The 19,402-nt window shown below is 39.4% G+C and overlaps 7 protein-coding genes across 7 annotated transcripts; 2 read left to right on the forward strand and 5 right to left on the reverse strand.

Annotated features, from left to right (window-relative positions):
• Window positions 1-2,476: 2,476 nt before the first annotated feature.
• On the forward strand, window positions 2,477-2,920 carry PCOAH_00042320 (Uncharacterized protein; the record flags this gene model as incomplete). The annotated part of the gene is made up of 1 exon (XM_020061016.1): window positions 2,477-2,920. One exon carries the CDS (start codon window positions 2,477-2,479, stop codon window positions 2,918-2,920), a length of 444 nt encoding a protein of 147 aa, XP_019916367.1.
• A 496-nt stretch (window positions 2,921-3,416) lies between these two features.
• Window positions 3,417-4,680, reverse strand: PCOAH_00042330 (Uncharacterized protein; the record flags this gene model as incomplete). The annotated part of the gene is made up of 4 exons (XM_020061017.1): window positions 3,417-3,644; window positions 3,885-4,043; window positions 4,213-4,278; window positions 4,421-4,680. The coding sequence occupies 4 exons, from the start codon at window positions 4,431-4,433 to the stop codon at window positions 3,607-3,609; spliced, it is 276 nt and encodes a 91-aa protein (XP_019916078.1).
• A 799-nt stretch (window positions 4,681-5,479) lies between these two features.
• On the forward strand, window positions 5,480-7,747 carry PCOAH_00042340 (Uncharacterized protein; the record flags this gene model as incomplete). The annotated part of the gene is made up of 9 exons (XM_020061018.1): window positions 5,480-5,529; window positions 5,706-5,839; window positions 6,283-6,389; window positions 6,521-6,589; window positions 6,722-6,784; window positions 6,891-6,950; window positions 7,068-7,167; window positions 7,312-7,373; window positions 7,490-7,747. The coding sequence occupies 9 exons, from the start codon at window positions 5,480-5,482 to the stop codon at window positions 7,694-7,696; spliced, it is 852 nt and encodes a 283-aa protein (XP_019916837.1).
• Window positions 7,748-7,972: 225 nt separating this feature from the next.
• On the reverse strand, window positions 7,973-9,115 carry PCOAH_00042350 (Uncharacterized protein; the record flags this gene model as incomplete). The annotated part of the gene is made up of 1 exon (XM_020061019.1): window positions 7,973-9,115. The coding sequence occupies one exon, from the start codon at window positions 9,113-9,115 to the stop codon at window positions 7,973-7,975; it is 1,143 nt and encodes a 380-aa protein (XP_019916531.1).
• A 758-nt stretch (window positions 9,116-9,873) lies between these two features.
• On the reverse strand, window positions 9,874-11,638 carry PCOAH_00042360 (Uncharacterized protein; the record flags this gene model as incomplete). The annotated part of the gene is made up of 5 exons (XM_020061020.1): window positions 9,874-9,912; window positions 10,196-10,313; window positions 10,431-10,481; window positions 10,619-10,699; window positions 10,917-11,638. 5 exons carry the CDS (start codon window positions 11,636-11,638, stop codon window positions 9,874-9,876), a joined length of 1,011 nt encoding a protein of 336 aa, XP_019916244.1.
• A 1,167-nt stretch (window positions 11,639-12,805) lies between these two features.
• PCOAH_00042370 (Uncharacterized protein) lies at window positions 12,806-13,629 on the reverse strand (the record flags this gene model as incomplete). Its single annotated transcript, XM_020061021.1, has 3 exons — window positions 12,806-12,994; window positions 13,180-13,436; window positions 13,593-13,629. The coding sequence occupies 3 exons, from the start codon at window positions 13,627-13,629 to the stop codon at window positions 12,806-12,808; spliced, it is 483 nt and encodes a 160-aa protein (XP_019916997.1).
• A 557-nt stretch (window positions 13,630-14,186) lies between these two features.
• PCOAH_00042380 (Uncharacterized protein) lies at window positions 14,187-16,264 on the reverse strand (the record flags this gene model as incomplete). The annotated part of the gene is made up of 3 exons (XM_020061022.1): window positions 14,187-14,615; window positions 14,791-15,515; window positions 15,754-16,264. 3 exons carry the CDS (start codon window positions 16,262-16,264, stop codon window positions 14,499-14,501), a joined length of 1,353 nt encoding a protein of 450 aa, XP_019916218.1.
• Window positions 16,265-19,402: the final 3,138 nt, after the last annotated feature.

Raw genomic sequence — 19,402 nt, forward strand, 5'->3', positions numbered from 1 at the left:
AACCGCAGAGGGGGTGACATCCCATCACCTGTGGAGAAGCATCCCATTGGTTGCCCCTTTTGGCGCATTTAAAATGGCAGTGTAAAACAATACATGTACTGCCTTCAAATAGAGCAGGTTTGTTCTTTTTTTTTTTTTTTTTTTTTTTGTAAACATAGGTCAACATGTGTACTATGCGTATACACATGGTGAAAAGTGAAAAAGGAAAAAAAAATTATCCTCAGCTATATCTTCCTATTTTGCGCATCACTGTCATTTACCTAGAACCTTTATTGGGGACCCCCATCAGTACGTGTTTTACGTCAACGGCGCTTACATGTAAGCGCACCTATGGGAAATAACCACGCCATAATTTTTTAATTTACACGAATCCACATGGGGGTTTACTTCGCATTTAATTTGTTTATCTCACGCGGACGCAGCAGAAAAAGGTGTCCAGAAAAAGTTCTCCCATACTTATCGAATGAGATCATTGAGGTGGTGTAACCTCTTTCGAAGTTGTGTTCATTTTTTACCCACCTTTGATGATTACTCTTTTTTTTTTTTCTTTTTTTCTTTTTTTATCGCAAGAGAATTAAATTCTTAGCAGAGTCAAAAAGAATATGCTGTTCCTTTCGATTCTCTTGTAAAATTTTTTTTTTTATTTTGGCGCTTTCCCGAAGCAGGTAAAGTTGGGCCTTCCTAGAGAGGCGTTTTTTCCTTCATCAATAAATAACATCAACCTATCGGCGGGGGACGAACGGCATAAGAAATCCCTCCGCCTTTGAGCCGTTTAACGAGATGTGCTCGGTCATATCACGACAGCAAGCTTTGACAAATAATACTCATCCTCGAGAAGGAGGGTGAATCAAACGAGATGTTGCACCAAGGGGGGGCAAAGCATATACACTCATTGTAGAATGACACAAAGGGAAGAACTAAACCAACACGTGTAATTACAACTTTTTTTAACGCACAATCATTTGTTTGAACAACGATTGCATAATTTTGGGGAAGGCCCCGGGATGTATTCCAAATGATTGGCCCTCCTTTGACATCCCCTTTTTTTTTATAGTACCACTACTCGTTTGTGGTTTTTTTTTTTTTTTTTTAAATTGCTGAATGGAATAATTTTATGTGGGTTTGTTGCAACGGAAAGCCGCATGCTGTTGTCATAAAAATTCAAAGTGCCATTTGCGCCGATCGTACGTATGTGTCTCCACCCCCCGTCATCCCACTTGTTCATCTGCTTATTCCTGCTCAGCTCCTACTATTTTCGCCCTCTCATAAGGCATGTGCTTTGGCAAAATATACACAATATCATATATTATAATATATAACAACACACTACCTACTGCTCTATGGGTTGGCAAGACGAATATATATTCCTAGAAACGCCACTTGTCGAGTATTTTTGCGAAAATATCATGGCAGAAATGAAGGCTGATGCACTGGAAGGGTAGTAACATATAATAATATTATATGCATCATCCATTTTTGTTTTCGTAATTTTTGTTCAAAAAAGAACGCTGCAAATAAAGAAGAAAAAAAAAAAAAAAAAAAAAATAGTATACCTCAATTCAGCATATTTTTTTTTGCGCGGAAAAATCCATGCACCATTAAAATTTCTTCCTAGTTGGTTAAATTTTCAAAATAAAAAAAGAACGTATATGGTTTACTTTTATTACATTTTTTCGTAAGAAAGAAATAATTTTCACTTTTTCACAAATTGCAACATGCGCATTTTTCCACTATTGTAAGTTGCCGTTTTTTATTTTTGTGAAAAGGAATGGATTGGCTAAAAAGTTGAAAAAAAAAAAAACTCTCAAGCATTTTGCGAGTTAAATTTGGACCACTAAAATTACACGGGAAAAAGAAAATTGGCAAATGGCAGATCAATAAAGTGTCAAACTGCAGATCCATAAGGCGACAGAGTGACAAGTTTCCGAACCAGTTACGTAGCACTCACATCATGTCGATTTATTACCGTTCCAAGTGGTAGGCAAAATAGCAAAAGTTACTCCAAAGAAAAGCGGCAAGTATGATTCCCCTGCAAAAGTTGAGCACTCAAATTTCGTTTTCGTGGAAAACATAATATAATAACCATCAATCGGTTAAATTGTCATCGAAAGGGAAATTATTTTTTTTTTTTTTCGAATTGTTCCTCGCCATTCTGATTTATTACCTTCCGAATTGACGCTTGGAAAGTTCTTGCAGAAAGGGAGAACTTATCTTTGTGGAAGTGAATATAATGTGACACCCTCTGCCCCGTTATAAATTGCTCACTGCGGATTTGTCGAAAACGCACGCACACATGTGTACGTTCATATATGTATACACGTTTGTATATTCTATCCCGTCGCCCATTTAAAAGGGTTTGCCATATAACCTGGTAAAGTCGTGCCTGTTTGAAACGTTAAAAGCCTGTTTGTACCTATCCCTACCGTTCTGGGCAACCATTTCATTTAAACACTGTTATATGTACGAAGTTTGCAAAATGGGTCTTAAAAAGTGCGTCGTTTTCTTTGCCCTTTTTAACCTCATCTCATATGTAAAGAAAGAGGGCAACGACTCATGCCTGTGTGAGCCAATACCAATTCCTATGCTGCAACCCGAACCTGAACCCGAACCCGATTACATGGATGAGCTCTTACCTACGCTAGAACCAGAAGCACAACCACAAGCAACCCCCGATGACGGAAATACAAACAACAATAACTTTAATTTTGGAAATGGAAATTTCAATGGAGGAAATGATGATGATGACGACGACGATGACAACGATGATGACGATGATGAAATAATTGATAACTCCAACGATGACAATAATGATGACGAGGAGGTCAACAATGGCGACGACGACGATGATGATGATGACGAAGAAATTAACGAAAATGTGATTAAAAATTCTCAAAAAAAAAGAAAAAGAAATAATTTGTAGATCTCTCTAGTCCAGTAGAAGAGCCATGTTTGTGAAGAGAAGATATCCCACGGGATGTGTGTATACCATCTGCAATGGCACACCAACCTCAGACATGTTTGAAGTGAACAACCGTCCCCTTTGTTTTTATTTTAATTTATTTTTAAACACCATTTGGAAGCATTCGCTTTGTTACGCGATGGTGTCTCTCCTGTACGTATAAAACTTTGCAAAAGTGCATGCAGAAGAGTACGTGCAGGCAGGCGTGCCATCTTGAAGCCGATCTGAAGTTCTCCTTCCACTTCAGTGATTACCACTGTGAGAAGTGTAATGTGTATATGAAGCGGGTGAGTATATTCTTGCTCTTCCCGTACCTTTGTTCACAACATATTCAATTTTTTTCTCTCTTTGCGAAGTTTGCCAATATTTTTAATTCCCTTTCTGTTAACGAAAAGAAGGAATCAGAAGCACAACACCCCTGTTGTGCACCATCCCTCTTTTTTTTAATTATTTTTTTATATGATAATAATCATGTTTAACAAAAACAAATGATTTTTTTTTTTTTTTTTTTTTAATTGTTTGAACTAGCGAAAAATTTGATAACACAACATTCGTAAATTAATATAAAATGAAAAAAAAATATATATATAAGCAAAAAGCAAATCGGTCTGGGGGAAGTGAAACCTTTCCTGTCCACGATCCTTCACTTAACCAGTTTTCTTAATCTGTTGTCTGTACTTCCGACCTGGGGTAAAGGGGGGTTAGTAACAAAAGGAAACAAATTAAATATGTTCATAAAAAGATGGAACGAAGGAAGGAGGGGCAGTGGGGAGCCATTCCCCATAAGGTGATCTTTCCGAAGATACGTCTTCACCACGGATGGGTGATACAAATCTCATGGTGACACTCTCAAATGAATTTGAAAAAAGGAACTAAAAGCACACTAATTTATTTGGTCGTTTTACTCTCTCCCTGTCCTACTAACCTGCTGTATACATACTAATAAACTGCGATTTATATTTTGGGTTCCTCGGCGCCTGCTTGTAAAAAATGTACTTCTCTAAATACTTGGGAATTCCTCTAGACCTGGGGGCCGGGTTTGATAAAACTTGTTTGTGTCTCGGGTTGGCATTACAATCGACTCCTGAAGTTTTGTGGCGTAAAAGGGAGTGCATAAGTTATTAGGCACACAAAGGTGTGGCCATTGGGACTTTGCTCAAACGTTCGCATATGATGTAAAGCTGCTTGTTGCTCATTGGCATTGCGTCCACTCCGCATGGTTATTCTAACCAGGGAAATCTCTCCTTACATACCCAGTAACGGAACGTGCCACCTGTGAATAACATATCGACATGAATTGCAAAGCAAGGTCAGAACTCCTGCATATTGGAAAAAAAAAGAAACAGCAAAATTAGCAGCACAGTGGTAATCACATGGGATGTTATTAAGCTTCGCATAAATTCCAAGTGGACATGCCATCTACAATTGCAAAGATCAATTTGTCCCATTTGTTCAGTATACCTCTGTGCCACATTTTTAAAAAAGATCTCGCCTTTTTACACACAAAAAAAATAATGTTTGAAGGTAAGGCTAATGGGAAAGAAGCGGGAAACTACCCCAGTGCAACATGACGGCAAACTATTCAAGCGGGTTTATACATATGTATATAAACTTGTTCGTAAAAAATGGAGCTACACATGGGGGGGTGTAGTGTTCCTTTCGAAGATTTCTTCTTTTGTGGATCTTTGCTAACAGCTGACGTGCTTACAAGTAGCTCAACCCTATCGTAGTGGTGCTCATTTGAAAGGAAATTTCACTTCATCACGCTTCGTCAAGCTTTAGCCATGTTTCGCCGCGTTTTTCTGAGAAGTCTGTCGTGATGCCCTAAGGTCATTCCCCTGTTCGATTTTTTTTTTTTTCTTTTTTGCATTCGTTCTCTTGCCCCTCTTACGCTCCCTGCTATGTTAACACACGGGTAAAGCTTTTACGATGTATAATCCAAATGCTTTGCGAACGCGAAAATGAATGAGCATTTTCTGCTTTTTTTTTGTTTTTTCCCGCGCCCTTGAACGGATGTTTGCCAAGTTATATGAACACATACCCCGCATATTTACACGTGTTTACGCATTTATTCGGCGCCCCATTTTGTGTGTATTAAATTTGCCAATACGCTCAAGTTCGAATATGTACACAAAGGCGCCCATTATGTTCGTACGATTAGGACCAACGTATTTGCAAAAAGTGATATGACTAACAAGGTGAGCATGCGTCTGTGATAATTTTGCGCCCCTTCCCTTTTTTGTATTGCTTGTGAGTATACAGAGCATTCGTCTAATCACCTCTCTGCATTTTCTTCCAAGTTCGCCCATTTTGCTTACAAACTGTGTGGCCAACTTGGGGAACACATCCCTTTGCATAAGTGCGCATCAATCTGTTTTCCTACAAGGGGGGTGTTGTCGCGAAGGGCCTATTTCTTAGTCACACGTTGACACATGCACACGTAACGATAAGAGTTTACGAAACAGGGGGAGGATTTTCTCTGTGCTGTGAAATTGAATTCATCGCCCCGCTTCTTGCCAAATGATGATTGAAGATCCCGTAGATGAGAACTGTCACGTATACCTGAACGCGTAGGACATTTGTGCATGGTTTTGTCGGCACATGCTATTATGCCGCTCGTGCATGTGTGGCCAATTCGCTTACCATAACGCTTGTTCATTCAACATAGTTGATTTGCTGCACACACTTTTGTGTCGCCAAATTATTTGCAACATTTTTTTTTTCTGTCTTTTTCAAATTTACGAAGGAAAAACTGGCTGAAAGAATTTGAACATACAAAAATACACGAAAATGATTTGAACGAAGTTCTTATGAATTTCTTCTGCGTCCATAGGATGTATGATGTTGCGAGTGAGTTTCAGAAGGAGGCCCGGGTAAAACGTACGTAGATGAGCGTCATGGGAGAGTTGCATGGAGAAGGCAGATCGCAAAGGGGGCAACAAGCACTTTCCTCTAAAAGTAGACGCGTGTGAAATTTACCCATAAAAGGGCACAAAATTGAATGAAAAAAAAAAAAAAAAAAAAAAAAAAAATGATGATTCAATGCGCAGAAATAAAAATCAAAGTCGTACTACTACGTAGAATGATGATACTGGATGTCATCCTTGAACTGATTTTTTTTTTTTTTTTTTTATTTTCACATGATCTGATAATTTGAAATTGTCGGAAAATATGAGCCACATTTTGTTGTCTTGTCAACCGAGTTGGCTGTCACAACTTTGACAACGGGGAAATGTACCATTATGTAATCAGAAGACAGTTAAATATGTGTAGCTGCACAACTAATGTGCGCATTTTTTTTTTTTTCTCAACCTCCCCCACAGCTGATATGCCAATAGAAACAGTAAAAATCCGTTACCAAATTCAAAATGAAATTATGAATAACAAAATTGAGGAGGCCATAGAACATATCAATAATTTAGACAAGGGAGTGAGCCATCCTTTTCCTTTTTCTCTTTCTCGCTTTAGAGCACTTTCAGCTTTCCCCGTTTTTTGTGTGTAGTTACCCGTTTCGAGCACTTGATCATGCTGTTCCTCTCCTTCACGTCTCTCCATTTCCAGATTTTAAAAAAGCATAAGGACCTCGTTTTTTTCCTCAAGAAGCAGCAACTATTAAAATTAATTTTGAACGTGAGTAAACAGGGCAGTAACAACAGTGACCACGTGTATTCACTTTATTCCCCGCACATTTGTACAACATAGGAGCAGCTCCATTTGTATGGGCACATAACATGTATATTTTTTTTTTTCTTCCCCTTTCAGAATAACATCAATGAGGCGATATTATATTCGCAGAAGGAGCTGGCCCCATACGTGAACGAAAAGGTTGGACAGTCTTCGTGGTCATAGTGTTCACTTGCATGTGTGCACTTTTGTATACCTTTGTTGCATTCCATGCGCGCTAACATTTTCCCCGCTACCCCCCGTACAGCCATCCCTCATTGGCGAGATAGATGACGTCATGATGCTCATGGCATACCAGGACCTTAACGTAATTCTTCATTCGTTTCGACGTCGTCACTGTGTCTGTTTCCACGTCCCGTTTCGCTTGCCATTTTTTCCTTCCCCTTATCAACCACCCCCCGCGAATCCTTCCCACAACCCACAGAGCGAGGAGGCCAAAAAGTTAATCCAAAAAATAGAAAAGAAGAAGAACACCCTAAAAAGGATCGACGACATCATCTTAAGTTACTACAACGTTGACAGTGGTGAGCTGCGTATAATCGCAAAGGAAAGAAAAACACGCGAATGAGGGGTTGAATGGTCCCATTAATATGCCCCCCACCTTCATAGTCACTAGCAACAGTTCCTTGTTGCCTCTTTAAGACATGGTGAATTTTCCCCCCTCGTAGAAAGCACACTGGAATATATCGTGAAAAATATCTTCTTCACGCAAAATGTGTTAAGTTCGAAGGTAGGCAAGAGGAGAGAGGCGCTTGCGCGAGGCACATGTGCAAGGTGCTCCCCGTTGATGTGCTACTTTTCTTGTACCCCCTTGATGTTATACTCTGGTGTGCTTCCCCCAAACAGTACCCCTGTAGCATCCCCAAACTGAAGAACCTGAAGACTGGCTACATCGAGTATTACGAAAAGCAGAAAAAGAAAAAGAAGAAAAAGTCCAGCAGGAAGAGTAGACACAAGAGCAAGTCCAAGGAGAAGATTTTCGACGACAAAACTGGGGAAGACCCGGTGAAGGATTTCGAGGTGACGAACGAGGATGACTATCGTTCCGTTTAGCGCAGCGGCGCTGTAATTCATTTGTGCATTTATGTATGCATATATTTATTTTTTTTTTTTTTTCATGTTGATGTGTGCATATGGGAATAACTCGCGACAGTTAATTTCCCCCTTTTGCTCACGCGATGATTATTTTTCAGGGGGACTCCTTCCGCTCACCCCCTGTTGTACCTACGCGTATATGTGTTTGTTCTTTACGCCATTTCACAACCCGTACGATGTGACTGTTTTCGCCGCGGCGTGGCTCGCAGGGGCCCCCGCACAGGTGAAGGAAATTCAAAAGGAATAATTTATAAAGTTGTATATGTAATAAAACAGAGTAAAAGTTAAGACAGACGTGGTGAGGAAAAAGAGGCCGTAAAAAATTAAAAGAAAAAAAAAAACTTCATCAAAACTGAAGTAGGAAAATACAAAGGAAATATTCTTAAATAATGTTTTGTATTTTAAATAAAGCCTCTTACTCATCGTAAAGTTGAGGTAAATATTTAACCAATAAGTGAAGGTATTATAAATGTGTAAACAATACAGCAAATTAATATACGTAGTTATGTAGAAAATTATTTTTTTTAAAGTTTTATTGCGTGTGCGCAAAAAGTATATATAACTCAAAAGTACGGAAATTATTATAATTGTAAAGGTGTTAATAACCATGTTGTATACTTGATTTACTTGAATTTCGATGATGTAATGGAAAAAGAAGAATATATAATACATGACAAATAGCAAATTTACAAAAAGCTTTGTTTTATTTTTTTTGTTTAACATTTTTTTTGCCTTTTGGTCATCATTTTTCACTTTTTTTTTTTTCATATTCTGATTGTGATTATTTTCGCAAATTCCAAAATTGTTTTTAAAGAAAGATTTGTCATCAAAATGTGTCTTCTCAGAGTCGCTGTAAATTTTCTGGTTTATTTCTATGCTCACTTTTTTCCTTATTTTGTACTCATTCACGGAGCGATCCCTCGGGTGATTATCGCGGCTGGTGTGGTTGTTTGGGACACTGTGACGGTTCGGGTTTAAATTTGGGCTTAAGCTACAATTTATGTTATTGCTGACTTGGCTAGTACTCACACTGTTGCCTCTTTTGTTTGCGCTCCGGTCGTTATTCTTTTTACCCTTGGGGGCATAATCAGGCAGGAAACCCTGCGTCGCATTTTCTTGGGGAGATAACAGGCCCTGTGGGGCTTCACTGCAAGGGGGGTTGTTTCCCTTTTTCGCCTTCTTTTGGGGAGCCGCCTTCTCGGTCTCCTTCCTTTCGGGAACCTTCTTCTCAGAAACCTTTTTCTCGGGCGCCTTTTTTTCTTTGGCCTCCTTTTTGCTGCCCTGGTCTACCTCCTCCTTTTCATTTTTTCTTTTGTACAAATTGTTGTTTTTATATTTTTCAAATACTTTGTCATAGTTTCCGTATAGCTTATCCATTTAATGTTTTTCAAATTGGGCTGCTGTCTATTTTTGCACGTTTAGTTCGGTTGCGCTGTTTTCAGCTGAACACTCTCGCGACGGATTGTACCACGTGGGGAAGTACTACGTAGGGTAGCGCTATGTCCGCCGAGCCACTCTGTGGTGAGCGTCGTTTTGCAGGAAAATCGCACCGGTGACTGTCTTCGTCGTGGTTATCTCGCCAGTTCGTGCGACTTCCCGTTTTTCATTTCAGGACGTTGGAGAGAAAAAAAGAAGAGCACAGAAACATCCAGGGGAATTTTTTCCACTTGGATAAATTTAACACATGCATGCGGCAGGTTATAGTGAGTCGAATAGAGTGCGCCATGCGGGAGTTGCTTTCGAGTGGGAAAATATTAGCCACGTAACGGACGCATATGCACATATATGTATGCGCATCCATTCAGGCAGAGCTACATGGAAGCGCATGGGTCTGTGCACAGACAAACCTTTCTACCTACTGCAATAACGTTTTAAAAAAACAGAACGTTATGCGAAGGCAACGCACAAGGGGTTAATTAAAAAAAAGGGGAAAAAATTGTAAAAAGGAAAAATACGAAAAAGCAAATTGAAAAGGGACCGCTAAAGAGTAGCAGCTGAAACGTGACCACTTAAAAAAAATATTTATACACGCTTCATTACGAGGAATAATCAGGGGGATATTTCTTCTTCACTTGTGAAACTTGTCTTTTTTTTTTTTTTTTTTTTTTTTTTTTCCTTCTCTATATCTCTTTTTCTCAGTTTGCATCTTCGCTTATTTGAGGAATGCAGACGCCCTGTGGAGAGAAAGAAAAAAAAAAAAAAAATTCCCCCAATGGAGAGAGAAATGAGCACGACGCACATAGACATGTGTAGAGATACATATGTGGCATTATTGGGTCACACGCAAAAGGGAATATGCGCACGTGTGCTCATCATTTTTGTGCAAAAAAAAAAAAAATAAAAATAAAATAATAATAATAATAAATCAGTCAACTGAATTGTGAATCTTGCTTTTTTTTCTTCCACTTTGCGCATTTATTGTGCTCACTTTTTCGTTTACTCGCTTTTTTCTCTTACCCCCGCCTTAGACTTCCACAAATTTTTCCTCACGTGTTGCAAGTCCACCTTGGGGTCAGACTTATTTGGTCTTGCTTCTCTAACGGGACCGGCTTCCTCACCAGATGTGCTTTCATATCTACGGGTTAAAAATTGCGAAGCAGGTATTAAGAATAGAAGAGGCAGACATGGAAAAACTTTGAGGCGCCATTTCTGATGATCAAATGGTAGACTCATTTACGGGGGCTTGCTTTACCTGTCGTGCCTCCACCTATCGCTCGTGATTGATCCTTCATCGCTCATTTTCCTGCCTCAAGAGGGAAAAAGGACAAAAAAAAAAAAATGTATGCGCTGGGGGTTCTTACAAATTGTGCGTATCCATTAGTGCAAAACTGACTTGCACAATTTTCAACATTTTTAATATTCTTTTTTTTGGGGTATTACTTGCGTCTGTGCTTTTTCTTCTTTTCGTACGCCAAGAGCAGGGGATTGAAGGGATCCTTGGGAATGGGTTCGTCGTAGGAGCTACGAGGGAGTGAAATACATAGGGGAGAAAATTAACACATGGCACACTACAGCGCGTCACGTTAAACCACGTTTCGTCTCTTTACGCTGCATTACGCCTCCTCTCGTGTTATACCATGTCATGTGGGCTTCACTATCTGGAGATTGCTTGAACAACAGAGTGGCACCCTTTTTTTTTACTTAACAAAGCATTCTTGTTGACACATGGAGCACTCACCTTTTTGTCCTCGATCTGGACCTTTTGTGTTTCTTTTTCCTGGCTGCATCCTTTTGCTTCCTGTGCCTTCTGTCGCTATCGTAGCTTTCCTTGGAAACCCTTTTCCTCCTCGTTCTTTTGTCTTCATTGGACCTATTCTCATGTGTGGACTCTTTCTTCTTCCTCCTCTTCCTGTCCTCTGATTGGTCGTCATTTTTGTGCTCCTTCTTATGGTCCCTCTCACTCACCCCTTTGCCTTCCCTCTTGGATTCTTTTCTGTCTTCCCTTTTGTCCCTTCTTATGATATTCTCCTTGCTATTATTCTCACGCTCTTTGCATTCTCCCACTTCATGCTCGTCCTTTTGATCCACCAGTATCTGCTGTTGCTCCCGTTGGTTCTCCTTTCCACTTCTACCGCTGCTCCCCGTTCTACTTCTTGTCTGGCTTCCCCGTTTTCTCTTCCGGGCCCTCCTCCTCTCCCTTTCCCGTTCTCGTCTCCTTTGCCGTTTTTCTTTTTTAATTTTCCGGACAACACTCATATATAAATCTGAGTCGATGCCTGTGCTGTTGCTCACGGTCGAGACTGAAATTTCACTTAGCGAGTCAGCATGGAGGAACTGCTCTTCGTCCTTTTTTCTGTCCTCCTTCTTGTGGCCTTTCTCTGTCGCCTTCACATCCTTCCCATTGGTTGCCTCTTTTCTGTATACATCAAGGGGGTTGTTCAACAAGTTGTTGTCCTTCATTTTGTGTGTATGAATATATTCTTCCTTTCCCCGAATGGTACGTTCATTGCGCGAGTAGAACAAAAGAGTGTACTCGTGGCACGGTGCGGTGCAAGCAAGCAGGCATTTAGCGCTTGCCTCCGTTTTTTCCACCGTTTGCAATGCCTTCCCTTCGTTTTGGGTTCAGTTCGCTATTTCTCCACTTCGCTTTCGCTTAAATTCACCCCTCCACTTTTTCCTTCTCTTTTTCACTTTTTAAATGTCGCTGCTAGACACTACAAAATGGTGCTAACGCTAATGCTCACATTTATCCGCTTTTTCACGAGTGACATTTTTCACCCAGTTGAAATGCCCGTGTATGGTGTATTCTCCATTTTTGTGTTAATTCATTGTTGGGCCTTCTCTACACATTTTTTTTATTTTTTATCCTTTTCTTTTTTTGCGCCAGACGATATATTTAAAGAATTGTTTTGCTTTACGATAGGATTGGGGAAGGAAAAGTTTCCGTGGGGGACAAAAAGGATATGAGAGAAATTCGCCAACTGCAAATTACCAACTGTTGGACGTTTCGAAAAAAAAGGGAAAAAAAAATAACAACTTGCAGCTCTTCCGCTGTTTCGTTTTTGCTCATTTGTATAATTTTCGTGCTGCTCTACTTGTTCCTCGTACCATTATATATACATACGTACGTAAATAAATACATATATATTTTTTTTTTACCTTTTTTGCTGGTTACGTACCGTTTTGTTTCCCCACGGAAGAATACGCTGAGGGATGAATATTGACTGCCACAAAAAGGGCATTGCGAAAAAACGAACAAAGGGGCACACCACGTTATTAACATTCAAACAAAAAAAAAAAAAAAAAAAAAGTAACACCCGTGAGTAACTGCACGTACACCTATTTGTGTACCCATGTGAGCAGCCCAAACGAGGAGAAACTTTCACCGCCTCGTTTGTGAAGTGGCCGCAGCTAAGAAGCCACCCATCGCCACCAATCAACGAACATATACAAAGGCATTACGACACATGGCGCTCTGTGCTGACCGTAATAACATGCACTGCGCTTATAGTAGCATGTGCAGGAAAATAGGGGGAACCCAATGACGTTGTACCCTTTGTAATTAGGCTAAATGTAGACATGCGCTACTGCGAAGAAAGGAACGCCGTCATCACCACTTCCTTTGCGTCAGAGCTTTTTTGCGAACTCCTGCAGTTGATGCTTTATGGAATCCATATTTTTTAACAAGGACTCAAATTCGGATCTGTTGAAAAAAAGGACATTCTTGTTTTTGCAGCATATGCATAGATTCGGCTCCACTTCCTTCACTCCTTTTACTCGGTTCAGGACAAACATGGTACGTCCATACAGGCCCAGCTATAGAACAGGGTGCGCCCCGTTGGGCAGAAAAAAGGGCGTGCAAACATGGTGAATTCAAAGTGTAGGGCAACGTGTGTATGTCTGTCCAATGCGGTCACTTGACTGCTCGTATTCTTTTCCAACTTTACGCCCTTTCGCTCGGCACTTTTTTTTTTTCCCGTTGCACGCTTACAACACCTTACCTTCTCATCTTCGGTAATTTTTATGCGATTTCTCGGGGGCCATCCAGCGTAAAAATGGTACCCTTTCCTCTTCGTTTCCCTTTGAACTATATCCCTAAATCTTTTTAGTGCACTCTTAAGACTGCTTTTCTCCTTCACATTTTTTAGCGCTTCGTAATTATCGTAGACATCGGTTATGGTTCCACTCCCGCTGCATTGAGCTGTGTTTCCCAGATTTTGCTCCCTTGTCGAAGTGAAGAATTTATTTTTGGCAAATCCTGACAAGCAAAATGGCAACACATAGGAGGGGCATGAATAAACTAGCTATGCATAATGATAAACTAATGTGTGACTTGGCCCATTCATGTTGCTCCGTTCCGTGGATAGGGGAAAATAAGTGTACATTTCCCCCTGATTTTTTTACTTAGCATTACGTGTAACTGTCCGAGATAGGAAATGGGAAGGAAACATCTTCGCGCGTTTTTGCGAGGTGAGAGTAGTGTCTGAAGTAATAGGCGGGTGCTCATGTGATGCTCATTTGGTGTTCCTACTGCGCAGAAGTGTGTTAGCTCCTTGGGGTTCGGAACTATATGACGGTCGAGCAATTCAACTTCTAGTGGGTAAACTTCCACTCCTCCTTGCGGCATAAAAAGGGGAATGAAACCACAAGTGCACCATTCGGGGAGCTAAAAAAAAGAAGCAACATTGTAAGTTATAGCTCCTTTTCTAAAATGTGGATTTACTTGGCGAAGGAACGAGTATTTCCTGTTAGCTCATTTGTTTGTCCCCCACAAGCGGCGAAACTGTTCACCATTATGTTACCATCATTTCGGCATTTTTTTTTTCCAGTGAAACATCTGCTCTTACGCAATTTTCTATTCCATTTTTCCTTTCTTCAAAATGTTAACAAAAAAAAAAAAAAAACGGATGGTATGCGCCTCAATCAGGACTGGGGCTGCAATAAAAAAAAAAAAAGGGTACACATGGCGGGATTTTTCTTTCTGTCGCCCTACCGCTGAAGCAGCTTCCACATTAAAGCGAATAATATTACCCATTTTGAAGGTTAAACAAATCACGTTTTTTTTTGTTAAAGGAGGTGGGGAGGAAGAAATCAAATTTAAAGAAAAAGGCAAACGGCGTGTACACGCACATAGTATTTTATAAACATTTTTGCAACGTTGTAAAAATGTAAGCTATAGCAATAGTTATCAAACAAGTGTGTGTGAAGGCTCAGTGAGAGGGAAAAAAAATACACAAAAAATGACAGCAAAAAAGGAAAAAAACATAAAACAAATTTAATAAGTCAAAGGGGAATCCCTTTTTTTAAAAAAAAAATGTTATTATAACATTTCGTAATTTTCTTCCCTCTCAAATGCGTTTAGATGGTACATGTATTCTTTATTCTCCTCCAGGTTCATGCAAATTTCCGAGGTCGTTCCTTTCAAATCGGTTATGTCCTGCGGTGGGGGGAATAAAAGAGGAAATAACGTCAATACATGGTCACTTGGGAACATTCCCACAGGGCATAATTGCAACGAATTGCAATGCAGACTTTTATTAGCGTTTTCCTTTTTCTCAACCGTGCAGGACGCGGTGGCGCTGCACTTTCTCCCGCCGAGGGAAGAACCTCACCTGCTCATTCTTCACAACGGTGTTCCTCAACGAGTTGGTAAATTCGTTATCGGCGTGCAGGAACTTTTGAAGGTTCTTTTTCTCCTGCACAAGATTTTTTATATTTTTGTTAATTTTTTGCAGCTGACTGTCTATATTGAAGGAATTAAAGAAATCCAAAATTTCCATCAACTTGAATTTATTAAATTCATACTTATTGGAAAAAAAAACGGCGTTATTTTTTAACATAAAAAGTTTGTCCAAAATGTCCAATCGGAATAGCAGTCTCTGAATAATACGTTGTGCTTTGGTTTTTATTTCGAGAAAATTATTTTTTATGATATACAAAATGAACAAAAGATTTTCATTATTCTTCTTAATATGTAATTTTCTTTTTTTAAGAATTTTTATATTTTTTTCCTGATCACTTAAAGCCATTTTCACTTTCTCCAAGTTGTAAATTGGTACAATGCAAAAGTTATTTTTATCGGGATTTTTTTCCATTGCCTTGGCGTACTTACTTAATATTTCCTTCGACATTAAATACTCATGTTTGTATATATGGTTGTTCCATATTAAATTGCAGAAGGAGCTTAGCAGCAGCGAGTTAATCACTCTGTTCTTCGATTCGCTCATTTCATCCTTCAGGTAAATGAAGTTCATCATGTACGGGTTTCTCTCAAACACGTACGTTTCGAGGTACGACTTGCACATGAATATTGTGCCAAGCTTCATCGAAATTTCCTCTAAGTGTATGTGTGGGGAGGTGGCGTGAGGATGGATAGGTGTATGTTAAGCGGGGACATACACACAGGTAGAGAAGCATACACAGAGTAGGCAAAATGTGCCTCAGCGTGTGCAGCCTTATCATGCGAGATAATCACATGTTGAAGCAGGAAGGAGGGACTTTCTCATGGGAAACCCCACTGAAGAGTGTGCAACACAGTTGCTAAACACACACGTCCCTTCTCTCTCATTATTTACCACAAAGCTGCTCCGTCAAGGACTTCCTAATCTTTAGGGAACTGTTAAAATTGAATTTATTTTCAAAGCTAAAGTTTCCATTTTGGCGCTCAATTTGCGAATTGTCCTTTTCAGTGTTTTTCTTTAATTCATCAGCCTTTCCGCTGTTACTGTTGCTGACTTCATTGTTATTGGCACTGTTGGTATTCTGATTAGGAATACCATTACTAGGGGGATTTACACTGGCAAAATTGTCTGCCTTGTTTTCGCCTGGAATCGGACCCTTATTTAACACACCTATGAACCCACTTTGAGTCGATGTGCCTTCACTTGTCAATACGTTTGTTTTGTTACCAAAATTGTTAGCCGCACTGGGTGCGTTATTAAAAGTGCTGCTCAACCCAGCAGTCCTGTCATTTTGTATATTATTTGAAGAAGCGGTCGGAGATTGCGATCCCACGAGGTTATTTAACGGGTTGCTCACATTTGAATTACTTACATTGTTAGGGGCAAAAGCGCTAAATGTATTCATCTTTTTTGCTTTTTTTTCACATAACTACGTGTGATGTGTTTTTTTTTTTTTTGGTGGGGAGGCGATGCTTCGATTTGTCCTACGCAAACGTAAATATATGTATGTACCAGCGTACGGGGGATAGAAGAGCGGAAACGAATATATATACGTCCGTTTGCTCGCCCTGGCAGAGACTTTTCTCCCCTTTTAATTTTTCAAAATTGGGAAGTCATATTTCCCCGTGCATCGTCTGTACTCGTGCAAGCAGACTGCTGTTGGAAGTTCGTTCTCCCCAGCGTGCACATATACATGAGCATTTGCGTGCGTGCTGAGGAAGGAACTGAAAGGGCGTTGTCCTGGCGCTTTCACACCATCCTCCTATTTCAGATGAATTTGCTAATAGGGCAAATGAACACGAATAGAAGCATCTCCGTGGCTCATGGATGGGCGGACGGAGGCTCTTTAAACAAAAATGAAAAAAAAAAAAGAAAAGGCTAAGTTGTGGAACGAAGGGAATTTCGCATAATCGATGACATATTAAACGCAAACGCATGTACGTGTATTTAAGGACGTATATGTAATATGCCTCTCTTATATTTTTGTATACCCTTCTTTTTGATTAATGAGAAAATTTCCACCCCATTTTTGACAAAAAAAAAAAAAAAAAAAAATGTTGAAAAGGTCTTCTTCGTGAGAGACGTATATATCTTAATTTTGCGAAAAATATGACAAAAAAAAATGAAATCGCAAATTTGCAGTAAAAAAAAAAAAATTATTAAGGGGAAAAAACAAGCTGCGCAGATGGGGTTAATTTTGTTAATTTGATATTTACTGCTTACGTTACGCTAAATGGGGAAGGAAAATTCATATGGTACGCATATAATATCCATGTATATGTATATATTTTATTTTTTTTCCACTGGAAGGAAAATCTTCGCATAATGTAACAAACCGCCGCGTTTTTAGCAGCCTTGACTGAAGTACGCGTACCCGGTGAGGCTTAAGTGAGAGGTGCCACACTGTTGTGTTAAGATATACCCTAGCGTTATGTGTTGCCACTACGAAGGTAGGCGCATCCACAAGGGAAAAAAAAAAAAAGTCAGTAATATATAGTTGCATATAGTTGTATGTAGCCGTATGCACACGTAACGAATTATACAAGGATGAGCATTTACCCCACTATTTTTGCGAATGGGAGACCATCCTATACGTACCTTGTCGAAAAATCCGAGTGGCTGTCCCTCTCAAGAGAGGTTTAAATATCCCAACGAGTGAAAATTCACCAAAATTATTTTGTTTCAGCGTGTCACAATTAAGAGCGTGTCGGCGGGTATAAAAAAAAAAAAAAAAAAAAGGAACGAATCTGTTTGCAGTTTGAGAATTTTCTATTTTTTTTCTTTATCGCGCATTTTTAGCGTTACATTTCACAAATGAATACGTGGTGAGTTCTTCCGCACATGTGTTCCTGGCAAGAATTATTCCACTGTATGGCGTAGACAGGACTTTTATATGAGACACGTCAAAATCACGTTGTTTCGGTTAAGTGGGGAATTTCCAATTCTCCTGACCTTCCTTTGCAGAATGGGAATTTTCTTTTACTTTTTAAAAACACCACTTCATTATTATGGTGTGCGTCGAATAATGCTTCTTCTTTTCTTTTTCTCCCCACCTGCGCTTACGCAATTGCGTAAACTAAAAAAGGAATCAATTCGTTTCGAGGGGATGTTGAGGAAACTATTCTGTATTTAAAAAGGTGCGAATATTTGCACACATAAAAAGGAAAAAAAAAAAAAATACCACCTGATGCGTGTTATAGCATCCCTAAGTTGACCTTTCCTTTCTGCGCAAACTTCTAAAAAATGAGGAAGAGGTGGGGGAGAAAGTCGCTTAAAAGATATTCTCTTCCTTTAATACGTGGAGAGGGGACCACTTTAAAGGGGGGAAAAAAAAAAAAAAAAACAGGTGAGACCATTAACAAATGAACAAAGCTGTTTACAGAGGTGTACTACACACCGTTGCTTAAGAGCGTAACCAATCTTGTGGTGACCTTCCCCATTCATGGCATTTTACTTTTTTGAAAAACGCATTGGTGAAGCCGATGCGTGTCCATGCGCAACTCCAACAAGGAGAAAAGTGAGCGAGACGCAAAGATGAATACCTATGTCTTAACGGCTAAATGACAGAATGGGAAAAATTCAAACCAATGTGCCAAACGGGTAAACCGCAATTGGGCACATGTTATTGTCTTTTTTGTTTTTTGAAAAATGCTGCATAAAAAAGCCCTTCTCGTATGGTTGCCAGAGGGGGAAAATGTTCATAAAAGGGAGTGATTTTCGAAATTTTTCTTTTTTTTTTTTTTTTTTTTTTTTTTTTTTTTTTTGGCTTATTCATTGTTCTTTTGTGGTAGCTAGCCAAAATGCTTTTATTGGGGAGTCTTTTTTTTACGTTATCATTTTTTAATTTTTCTCTCTTTCTGGCATTAGAGAAAGCCAATTGCATGCAAAAAAAATGCATTCAAAATATGGCGAAGCTGTTTTTGTGAAACCCGCGGGAATTGGGGCGCACATATGGTGAGAGACTTTTCCCGTCCTTTTTGTCATTTTTTTTTTTTTCCGCCGTCGGCTTTGTTTTGTGTGTATACGGGTAGGTTTCTTCTTGTCTCTGCAGAGATCACCCATTTGTTCAAACCCGTTCGGGTAGAAGTTTCGCGCGGCTGATTTGATCCTTTCACATTTGACCCTCCACGCTTGTGCAATTTTTTTTTTTTTTTTTTACATGTACGCGTGGAATGCGCGCTTGTCTTTTTTTTCAACGAAGCATGCATGTGATTAAATCTGTTTCTCGTCCGTACGCGCCATTTTACGAGCAACAAAATTGTACCTGCACGAGAGTATATTCCATTTGTAAGTTTACATACACATTTGTACCCTTGTTTGTACACATAAGTTTATACTTCTTCACGCATTTGCCGGAATTTCTGATCAAAAGGCAGATTCATATGAAGCTTAGTTACCATTTTACAACTGTCTGATTGTTTTTTTTTTTTTTTTTTTCCTATTATATCTCATTTTTCATCTCAAATGATTGACCCTTTTTTCTTATTTTAACATGATTATGTGAGAACAACAACAACAAAAAAACAAAAACAAATTAAAAGCT

The sequence above is a fragment of the Plasmodium coatneyi genome, chromosome 12 (assembly GCF_001680005.1).
Source record: "Plasmodium coatneyi strain Hackeri chromosome 12, complete sequence".
Taxonomy (NCBI): domain Eukaryota; phylum Apicomplexa; class Aconoidasida; order Haemosporida; family Plasmodiidae; genus Plasmodium; species Plasmodium coatneyi.